General features: G+C 44.6%; 1 protein-coding gene across 6 annotated transcripts in view; it reads right to left on the bottom strand.

The window, feature by feature from the left end:
* Window positions 1-1347: 1347 nt before the first annotated feature.
* SLC20A2 (solute carrier family 20 member 2) overlaps window positions 1348-11607 on the bottom strand; it is a 58069-nt gene continuing 47809 nt past the window's right edge. For 3 of the 6 annotated variants that reach the window (XM_075090633.1, XM_075090632.1, XM_075090634.1), the window contains exons 9-11: window positions 9435-9620; window positions 8643-8727; window positions 1348-3038 (exon numbers count right to left, since the gene is read on the bottom strand). In XM_075090633.1, coding sequence (XP_074946734.1) covers window positions 2874-3038; window positions 8643-8727; window positions 9435-9620 — 436 coding nt within the window. In that variant the 3' untranslated portion in view covers window positions 1348-2873. Of the gene's footprint in view, window positions 3039-8074; window positions 8160-8642; window positions 8728-9434; window positions 9621-11607 lie in introns of all 6 variants that reach the window. The other 3 variants (XR_012660258.1, XM_075090635.1, XM_075090636.1) reach the window with 3 other exon arrangements.

Here is an 11607-nt window from a genome sequence, read left to right as displayed (position 1 = left end):
GGGGGTGCTCAGCCAGCCTGACCAGTCACTAGCACACAGGGCACCTACCTTGGAGGGCAGCAGCAGGGTGCTGGAAGAATAGGGCTGCTCCATTGACGAGGACAAACTAGGATGCGCAGGTTACCATGCCACAGGCAGGTTTCCCAGCTGTGGTGGGAAAACGTCTGTCGTAGCACTGAGTTCAGGGGCAGGGCAGCCCTGCGGGGTGCGGATCATCCCGTCTCTGTCGAGGTCCATCAGTGTCTCTTTGCTAAACAGGTCTGGGCGAAACAAGAATCGGCCCTCAGGTCCCACTAAGCCTCCCAGCTGCTGCAAAAATGCAAAAAAACCCACCATTTCTTGCTCTGAAAATAGACCTGTAGCTATTTTCACTGCTGCCTGAGTGAAGGACAGTTTAACTGTGCCCACTTTTGCAGGGCATTTCACCAGCTGTGCTTTCCCTGCGGTGATTTTGCTTCCCTGGGGTGGCAAAGGACATCTCTGTGGCCTGGAAAAAGTCACTTTGGGTTTTCCTTCTTCCTCCAGCTTAGAGGTTATTATATTTGGGGCAGGAATATTTTGGAGATGCTTCCTTGCTGGTCATTTCACTCACAACAGTTTTAGTCATAAATGCACGTGTTGACAGGCAGCCAGTTGCGTGTGCTGGGGAATTATCGCATACCCTCGCCCTGGAGCTGGCACAGCCCTCCGCATGCTGCCTGCATCTGGCAGGGCTGCAGCCCGGTGGTGAAGAGAAGTCTGGTTTGTCTCTGTAGATAAAACAAGGTGGCAAGCTGCTGGGCCACTGGGCAGGCATTTGTTCATGCAAGTACTAAGATAGGGTTTGTTCTTACACCTTTTTTCACAAGTCCCAAATTGTCTTCGTGCGATTACTGGATGCTCTGGTCACTCAGCCGCTGCCCATCAGTCCCACCCGATAGCCAGCACTATTTATATCATGGTTCTTGGGTTTCAGAGGGATTGGAAACAGAGTGCTACGGTGCTGGAGCGACAGGGATGCTTACAGAGCCCCAAAAAAGGTGAGTTGGGTTAGGGAGGTAGTCAGAGCCAGTGAGTGCCCAGTGAATGCATCCAAAGCAGCCCCCGAGCTCCCAAAGCTTGCTGGGGAGATGCCCATGAGCCAAGGTCCCGGCAGAGCAAGGGCTGGGTGCTGGGGCTGCCAGGACGGCAGGAGGAAAAAGGTGGTTTCGTTAGCGCCACACAGAACAGGGTTTTACCCCTGCTGACCCCGACAAAAAAACACAAGGCAGCAGATGCCAAGTCGTAAGCTTTAGCTGCTGGTGGAGCCTTCCCATTACATCTGGCATGGCTGAGTAATGCTTGAAAAACCAAAGAGGCAAACGGTAATAGGGGCTGTTTATCTTTTTATTATAAATTTAGTATGAATGACCAATGGAAAAGTCACAATGGAGTACCAAGAACTCTTTATCAAAATTTTAGCAGCATTTAAACAGTAAGAGATTCCCAACCTCCACTGGGCACCCCTTGCCCTTTGCCTCCCACCCATGAAACAGTAACCTTTACCCAAATGTGCTTTCCAAAGCTGTGCAGGGGATGTAGCTAGCCATTTCCCCCTGAGCTGCCATGAAAAAAAATCTCATCCCAAGTGCCGGCTACCACACAAACAACCCATGCAGGGCCAGGTTTCCACCCCCTCCTTGTGGTTGGCAGCATGGTGGGAGACTGACAGGCTGTGGCGTGGGATGGGAATCGCCGGGGGGAACCCAGCATCTGCTCCCATCCTTGCCATGCTCCTCACACCAGCCCCTGCGCGGGTCAGCACTCCCACAGGCACCCATACCTTCAACCACAAAACCAGGGCTAAGCCTGTTTCCTACCTGCTGCTGCCCTTTGCTTCTGTACGTGGGGGTGCCGAGCACCCCACGGTCCCGCTCCTGTACCTGAGAGTGTGTGGATGTGGCTGGATGGACAGAAAAAAGGGAGACCATTGTTCTGTTCTCCCGCTGGAATTGATAGCAGGCCAACCGGGAGCTGAGACTTGAAGGGGAAAGGTAGAAGGTGAGCAGTGAGATGCTTCAACCCACAAAATGAAGGCAGTCTACTATCAGCTAATGTGGAGAACCGTGGTCTGCATACTAGGTAACGAGAACTAACTTTTTAGTGTGCTGCTTTTTTTTTTTAAAGTTACATTAAGACATGAACAGTACTATCCCAGCCTTGCTGACAGGAGCTTGGTGAAAACAGTGTTGAATTAGAGGTGGTGAAACACAACACATGCCCACACGTGTAGACAACAAGGTAATATTGGCAAGCTATTCCCCTGCTTCTTTGGTACTTCCTAAACTTTCTTATCCAAAATATATAAGGGAAATGCACCATTTAAAAGTTACTGTTTGTAAGTATTTACACAGCCATAACCATCACGCTATGATACACAAAGATCAATATGATATGAACAAAGTTATGAAAAGCACTTCTGCACATTTTATTTTGTTCCAGTATCTTAATAGCTTTAAAAAAATTCATGTGTTATGCAGTCCTGTACCTCGCTTCTTCTTATATCAAATGGACAAGAAACATTTCCTAATCCATACTCTTCTTCAAAAGATTAAAAAATTACCACCAAAATGATACACTATGTACAAATTTTACTAAATATTAAATTCTAGGCAATTATTTTCACCCCACTGATAATATAACTTAGGTATTGTTACCTACTATATGCATATATATTTCTTTAATATATAAGAAATGGCACCACATCACCATGTCACCAATATGACACATTGTTATGTACAGTAGATAGGAAGTTAGATATGGAAGATGGATCCTCTCCGACCGGTTCTTTCACGGGAATGCTCCTCCCCTGGTAGTAACTCGGTCGTTTCTCCTCTTCCAGCGGAGGAGGCTCTTCAGACGTAAGGCAGGATCCCGTACATCAGCAGCGCCATCACCCCAGCGCTGAACAAGCCGGCCACCGGCACAGTCACAAACCACGCCAGGAAGATGTTGCGGAAAAGGCGCCAGTCAACGGCCTTCTTGGAGCGGATCCAGCCGACAGCCACCACGGAGCCGACCTTGGGGGCACAGGGAAGAGAGAGGGAGACAAGATGTGAGCGGTAGGTCCGAGCGCCCGTAACATGCCCACGGCCACACCAATGCCAGTCAGCTGATACCAAGCGATGCTCTGAGATAAAGGAGCCACTGATGATCGTGGCTCTGTTCTGGTGGGGTGGCAGGAGGGCAACAATTCCAGGGTGCTTTAACCTTTATTTTTCAATGATCTTCTGTTCTTCATGTGTCTTGGGGTCACTCAAAGGAGAATAAATACATTTGTGGGTTTTTCTCTGCCCTGCTAGCCCCCACATCAGCCATGAGTGCAACCGAGGCAGCCCTCCACCAGCCCAGCACCTGAGTCAGTCTGTAGGGGAGAGGGCAAGTGTCCACCGAGTGTGGCCAAACTGCAGTCTAAACAACGAAAACACCAGGAAAGTTGTTTTTAAGGCTCTGCTGGAGAGTGTGGCATGGGGCGAGTTGGGATAGTTAGTATGGTTCCCATCCCACCTGCCCGTCCTCTTGCTGGCTTGGGATGTCCCTCCTACCTGTTCACCCAGCAGCTGCTGAACCTCTGCAGCTTACAGCCTGGCATACGGAGCTGACTCCAGACAGCACCTATATATTTCAATACTGTGGGCTATAAACAGGACAGCAATGATGACGTAAGTAGCTGAGCCCACCCTGTAACAGCAATGGCAGCTTGGCAGGGGGCAGACAGACAGCACAAGGTTAGACCCAGTACAGCTGGCCTACATCAAACCCATCAGCCCAAGCCCCCCGAGGCAAAGCAGCCCTGCTGGACCAGCCAGCCAAACAAAGCATCCAGAACTAAAATCCTCCCTGTGGGCAAAGATATCAGCCTGATGCTATAGGGCATGACAATTGCATGGACTTCAAGAGGTCTGGCTTCAGGTGGAGAATGGATAAACCACCAAATTAATTTTCAAAGGCACTGCTACCTGGGCAGCTGGGTAGGTCAGTGTTCTTGAAGACAAAACACACTGTGGCATGGGCAAACCTTTTCTTCCTTCAAATGTATTTTCAGTTAATAAGCTCGGGTATAACCCCCGCATATTATTTTTTTAAGAAAAAAACAGGCTGAGAAAAACATTTCTGGTGAAAAATTATGCAAAAACTTCAGAAATGCTGCATTTTCTTTCTGCCTTAGAAGTGGCCCTCCATGCCGTTAACAAAAAAATCAGTGCAAGTCTATTCAAAGTACACAGTAAAGCAGCAAGAAACGTGGAAAGAATATCCTGTTTTGAAGGAAAGGAAACTCCCAAGACACAGCTGGGCTGTGCTCCCTGAAATGCCATCCCTGCCTCCTCTTCCCTGCTTGTTTTCTAAATGGGAGTATCAGCCCCTGCCTATAGATTAGAAGATGGGCTGGTCCCCATGTGCAGAGCCAGGAAAATGGTAAATGCTGGGAGGACAGGGAAGCAGGGAGAGAATGGACAGCAATAGTCAATCCGCATCTTTTGTTAACCCCTATTTAACTTCTAACTACTGCTTAACCTTTCTTTTTGGAGAAAAGAGTTCTCTGTGGAAGACCCTGTAACTCTAGGGAAATAAGACTCTGAAAAGTGCATGTAACAGAAGAAGGAAAAACTAAACTTGATATTCTAGGACTGAAAAGGCCTTGGTCTAAAGCTTGATCCAATAAGAAAATCTGTTAGATAATATTTAACCTGAATATCCCTTGAGCAGACAATATGGTATTCTGTATTTAGGAGGTGTAAGTGTATCTAGGAGGTGCCCAGCTAAGAGGAGCCCCACACTTCTGACTGTATCAAAGCATTAACCCGAGGAAACAGTGTTTGGTTTTTCAGCAGCTCAGCTCTAAGGCTCTGCTTTACATTTTGCACATCCTTAGCATCTGTCTGCCATGCTTGCAACAAGAAGCATTGCTTATTGAGCAAGCCCACAGTCTACGTACAATAATGTCCGAGTCCTTCCTGAAATTTAAAAGGTATCAGCAATGATGGCATTGGTAATCTGTTTTAAACATTATTAAAGTTTAGTTTATTAATAGTGATTTTGATGGACTAGAGGTTAGGAGAGTAGCTAAAACTTGGGTGTAGGGACACTACACCATCTGTAGAATTTCAGATGATATCTACTTTGAGATCGGTTTGAAACCAGTGCAGTTTGCCTTCAGTATGCTCTGCTTAAAGCATTACAGAAATGCTTTTGGCTCTCTTGTTCCTGTGCCATGGCATATCATCATAACACACAGAACACGATAATTCCATTGTAGCAACACAAAGAATATTTTGAAAAACCCCAAAATCATAATAGACAAACAGAGCTGACAGTATGACTTCAGCAAAGTTGCTTTTGCACAGAAAAAGCGTTTAACTCCTGCACTCTAATTTTATCCATATGTGAACGCATTCAATCTGTTACAGCTGAGATATGCCTTTTTATTTCTACATCTCGTATCCTTGAATAAATAACAGGCGCTATGTGTAAGATTCAGTATGCTCATTAGCCCACCTGGTCAGCAGAAAGGCAAGGTATGCATTCACACCACACTAGCTTTTCAGGGCTAAACCCCAGGGGAGGTTGAACAGGTGCAGGCAGAGCAATGACAACCACGTTCAAACTCAGAAATTCCTTTGGAGGCTCAAAAGTTTAGGTCTTTCCCTCAGGCTCCCTGGACTTGGAGGCTTTCACAGGGACTTTCCTCTCCCCTTTAACTCGTGGCAAGGATGAAGGTACAGTTCAGGCTCTCAGCAGGCACCAAGCGTGGAAAAGCTGCTGGGCTGTAGGTTTAGGACAGGCATATCAGGTGGTGCCTACTTCATGTAGACCAAAGCCTCTGATTTAGGGCTAAATGCAACTCCTGATCTGAGAGGGCTTGACAAATCTTTCTGCCTGCTACCAATCTCCAGTTCGCCACGACATCTACTCCAAGACCTGAAAACTGCTGCTCAGAGCTTTTCTTCATACTTGGCCTCCATTTTTCATTATAGTCTATTATTTCACCTCAAAAAGGTCTCCCTCCACCAAAGGTGTTTCACGCTGCTCCTTCTTCCCCATTGATTTATCTAGTTGCTGCATGTTCAGTTTACTGACACCCCTTCGGTAGGGCTCCTGCTTTAGCAAATGTTATTTTGCTGTGCAACAAATGTTGGGGAAAAGAATAATTCGCACTCCCTGAGGCTAGAGGCTTAGGACTAGGCTCACCTTGAACCCATTTTCTTTTTGATTTCTAGAGCAAAATAATTCTTCTGCTGATTTTTAAGAAGGCATTTCTGTCTCAATGGCTGGCAGAACTTTCAGAGAAGCATTTTCTCACGGAGTAAATGATATATAGTAGTTCTTTTATTCCTTCACTGGGCCCTCAATGAAAACAAGAAATACATCTGTTGCAAGTGTTTGCTTTATCTTGTGTTGATCACTTAGGATCTTTCAACTCAGGATCTCATTTTCCTGAAACACAGAGCCAATTCTAATAATGTGACATCCTGGAACAGTCTAATCCTATTGCAAAGTGGATCTTCCCATTAAGAATGATCCATCTAATGAGATACAGCAAACTACAGGGAGCAGGCACAGACTAACCACATTAACTGCTTTTATGGAAGTATTTTTTAATAAGAATTATTTTGCTTTGCAGTTAGAAATTACCAAGTTTTTAACTGCATTGAGTCAATGAATCCCTCCTAATGCTGCCCTCTCATCAGCTTACGGCTTCCAAGACATTTTCTTTTTAAATTCAGTCTATTTGTCTGCACCAAAGTGTATTTTCTCTTTCACAACGGTTGGCTAGAAGCGCTTCAGACACGCAACCGGGATAATCAAAGCTGTATTATTCTCCCTGGCAAATTCTTCATCATGCATTTGATATACCACTCAGCTTAGAGGGAAGTGGTTTCAGGCTAGCACTTTTAGAATTGGATCACGTTGTTATTATTTTTCCCCTCCCTGCTTGATTCAGAGGAACCAGAGTTTGGCCAACGCCAGGAAATCCGAACAGCCTTTCAGAGCAGCTCAGTCTTGGCTGCTTCTCAAAGGGCTCTACAGCAGAAGAAAGAAATGATTTTTGCAATAGAGGAAGGCTTTCTGAAGAAATGGTTTTCACTAGAAAAAGGCCAATTGAACCAACTTGGGGCATTTTGCAGGATGTGTGGATTTCATTGACTCTTTCACTGGAAACCAGGTCAATGTCACAGGCAAGGATGCCTGGCTTCTTGCCAGCCCGCCTGCCATGCTGTGGAGCAGTTAGCCCCAAAAACCTGCCTGCCCCGGCCCCAGCCAGAGCTGGAAGGGCTCCAAGGACCCCAGGGCACAGTAGCAAATCCTACAGGATCTGACTCTTGTTGGACTTGGTGGTACGTCCCAAAGTAGAGGGGCTTTGCTGCTCTGGGGTCTCTGATTTTGGAGGGTCTTCCTCACGCCCTGCCAGAGTGTGAGGGATACAGAGAGCTTTGCAAGTCCGGGAGCTTGGGAGTCCAAGCAGTATAAAATATCCACATGCTCCCTGTTGCCTACAAGTGGTATAAATGTCTTCTCACCCAGCATATCATATGACACAATTAACTTCTGCTCATTACCCAGCCTATATCTACACTTCAAACTGGTCTTTTTTTTAAAACAAACGAACGAAAAAGAAGCCAACAATCTTGATCAAAGAACTAATTACAAGGGCCAGATTATGTATTATAATGCACAAAAGTGAGGACAAGTTAGTTTAAAAGAAGACATTAAAATATTAGCTTAATGATGGAGCAGTATTTTTCATATAGGTGGCTCTAAAATACATGTAACTGGGATCACACAAACTAAAAATCTACATTTTTTAATATATCTATATTAGTTCAATGCGATCATGTAAAGGTGAAAGACATTCCAGACTTTTGTGCAATTACTTATAACGCTGACTTTGCTTAGCCGTACTGGCTTTAGAAGCGGTCCTCGCTATTTTGCGATCACTGGCTGCATGATGCATCACATAGCGAAGGCAATCTGCAACAATTGGCATCTCTCATATTTTGTTATGGTTTGTCCTAGTGATGTGATTTACTGATGTGATCACTGCAAACTCCAATACCTTGCAATGGGTGGAGCTTATTGGAATACCCACATTTGAGGCTACAAGTACCGTTAGCGCACACATTACTTCAATGCAAAATCCACTGTGAAGAAATAAAAAAAAAGACAGATGGAAAACCTGTAGTAAAAGAGTTATATGCAGGAAATCCCATGCCATGCACTTATCAAGAAAGTGAAGTATAAATGATGAATGGTGCGCAGCCTCTGAACAAGGGAGAAACACTACCCGACCAGGTTCAAATGGCACCGTTCTTCCTTGTAATAGTTTGCTTTAAAATTGAGATCATGGTTTCATAAGTGCTGTTTTTATTTAACTGCAGCTATGGAGTTCACTCTGTGCCCAACTGCAGTGACTTTACTGTGACAACGCCAATGCATTTTTTGGAAGCCTGATTATTTTTCAGTGTCACTGGCATGACTGAGACGTGCTGATGCACCTCTGCCTAGCCATCCTCTGTAAGCAGCTGTTTTCCCCTCACTGTGCCATTATCTGCTGGTTCGAGCAGCACAATTTTAAGATGAATAGTCCAGACTGCCTTGACTGCAGTCGCTGGGCAAAGGCATACCTTGCAGTGTGTAGTACTGACAGGAAGTCCAACATTGGAAGCTACCACAACTGTGAACGCCGAAGCCAACTCAATAGTGAATCCACTGCAGGAAGCATAAGAAAACACTTCACAATCACTCTTTGCATCAGCTCGGACTGATACCGTGCAGCGTGCCAAAGTCTTACCCGTTTCTTCTTTTGGCTGTTTTATCTCCGACCGATTTTTGTCATAGGAATAAGTTAAGAGAACAAGGAAGGGGTGAATAATGGGGAGGGCACAGGCTAGTCATCTGTAGCAACCCGGCTGCACGGCTCATTGCGTCAGGGACTTTTACTACTCTACGCTGCGGTGAATCATGCCTAATTAGTAATTCGGTTAAGCACCAGCAGAGGTCGAGTATGCCTTAAGGACGAAAATTACTGTAATAAATACATATGGTTTTAATAGTCTGAAGCGCACTGGGAAAGCCACTGTAATCCTGCTGTTTCCAAATGCACCCTGTGCCACGCTAATTAAGTGATCAGCAGAAGACTGTTCACGTAGGCCTCTATGCCTCAAACGCATTCAGTATTAGTTTACAGGATTATCGTTTTTCTTTTCTCTCTTTTTCACATTCTTTCTTTCTCGCCTTTTTCTTGTTTCTTTTCTTTCATTTTTTAGAAAGACAGAGAAGGCAAAGCCAGGTTATCATTAAAATCAAAGCACAGCAAATCCAGCAAACTGCATTACAAACAAAATACTGGAGCAGCAGTTTCTCAGATTGGTTCACGCACAAAGTTCACAAAACCGTAACGACAACTGTGCGCCTACCTTGATGGTGTGATTGGAGTGAGGTCTTTACCCATGGTCTGGATAACTCTTCTACCCCAGACCCAGAGACCCACACAGATCCCAACACCTCCATAAAACAGCAGCCAGACAGGAGTCGACGCTTCTTGCATTACACCACCTTGCTCGTAGATAAGCCAGAGCGCGACGAGGGGACCGATTGCATTGCTGGAGAAACAGAAAAACATCACCCAAGTTATATAAATGCAGATAATTGCCTTGAAGGAAGTCTTTAATTTTCTGCGTGATTTTCCGTCATTGTGCGTGCAGCACTGCTCTGACTTGACCCTACAGGCAACACCATTTCTTGCTTGGAAAGGCTGCAGCAGGGGACTCTTATCATGTTGCTTTTTCAGTTGTCACTTCATCACTGCTAACTATAGTGAATGCTGAAAGGAATTTCTCTTTTACAAATTGCTTCCCAAAATGTCAGAGTCAGTAATACCTCATTATGTCTGTTCTGGGACAAAACCCAGTATTTTCAGTACTCCACTGAAATGGTCTCAAAATTTACCAATTCAAGAGTACTGCATCTTTAAAATTAATTAGCTCTTTTTATCAAAGAGGGAAATTAATAACAAAATTACCATTGCAGACAAGAAGATACAAATATAATCTAGTCTGACAACCTGTTACGTTTGGAGATACCATCAGAATGCAGCCAGGAAGGTGACTTAGTCCTCTTCAAACATGTTGAATAGCTAGTTGGACTGGATCAGAGAGGACGCCTTGGTGACACAGAGCTGGCGTAAGCCCTTTTTACTACCCTGCTGCTGCCACCTAGAAAAACACTGAAAGTCAGCAACGCTGAAGTCTCCACTCCTAATTCACCTGTTTTTGGTGGCTGCAGTCTCCAGTGCCTGGAGTGAGACTTCTGACTCCGTTTATTCTAAAAAAGCATCAAGATCTAGACGTGAGAGTTAGAAGAAAAACTTGAAAGCTGGTATCCAGTTACTTTAGAGGCTTAAATACTAAAAAGCAGATAAGAACTTCAACATCCTTCTTTTTTTTATTTTTTGCAGCTCTTTTGCTAAACTGAGTAGCTGCTTGCCCTCCTGAGCAGCAGTTATCCACAACCAAAAAAGCATAAGAAGCAAGGCTGCACTGCACTTATGTCTAAATAAACATGAGAAGAGCAGAGCAAACCTGCCGAATGTCATTCAAAAAGTCTGAAAATCAACAGGAAGCTCCCCTCTTTGTAAACCGATAAGGAGAGCAGGTCGCAGCGAGTGCCGCAGGCAGGACCAGCAGCTACGCTCGCCCTGCAGCCAGGGCTGGCTAAATTTAGTTCCTGGTCTTGCTCCAAAGTGCACAGATGAAGAAGGGCCAGTTTTAACGTCAAATGTTGCACAAACCAAGCCACTGTAACCGACAGTTAATAATTTACTTGAATCCCATCTTTACCACGTGAGGTGCTAGGGGCTGAGCGCTAATCACAAGAAGCAAGGGTCCTCAGCATTGCAAAACTCGGCACATCTAAGCAACACGAGACCTTCTTTCTTCTGGTCCTTGAGAAATCGAGCTCTGAGCCCTGAGCAAAGTAACTAGGTCCTGGAGCAAAGTAACTAGGAAGGAATTTTCCTTTGTAAACACACACAACAACATTCAAGTTGTGAGGCCAACAGAAATACTTTAAAGTGCTCTTTGACATAAAAAGGAATGAATAATTCTTACAGATTTTGAGAAATATGCTTGAAAAAAATTGGTGAGCTAACATATGTAATAAAATCCAGTGGGTTTGAAGACATTGGGTAGTACGATGAAGTAGTAAATACACTTTAAATAAAGAATGATTTCCACTAGCAAAAATACTTTAAAATTCTGGTCTATGCATTTGGTTTGTTAAGTTTTTGTGTGAGTGAAAGGATGGTACGTGAAAAGACCTTAGTGCCTAAATGCATGAATCTTTAGGGAAGAAGCGATTCTTGACTGAAGCATTTCTAATATTTTTAAGTTGACCTGCAACTTCTTTGCCAGTGTTTTCGGGTGTGGATTAAATTACTTGCACACTTAAATGCCTTATTGTGCATAGAAAAAGAAAGGTAATTCACTGTACCTTCAACCGATGGATGCAGAAGGATGCATAAAGGCAACTAAAACACTGATCAGATGAATGAAGGGAAAACTGATCATCGTTATAGTGCTGTATGATATG

Source organism: Phalacrocorax aristotelis, chromosome 4, assembly GCF_949628215.1.
Source record: "Phalacrocorax aristotelis chromosome 4, bGulAri2.1, whole genome shotgun sequence".
Lineage (NCBI taxonomy): Eukaryota > Metazoa > Chordata > Aves > Suliformes > Phalacrocoracidae > Phalacrocorax > Phalacrocorax aristotelis.
The sequence above is the reverse complement of the archived record's forward strand: the minus strand, read 5'-3'. Positions and strand labels throughout refer to the sequence as shown.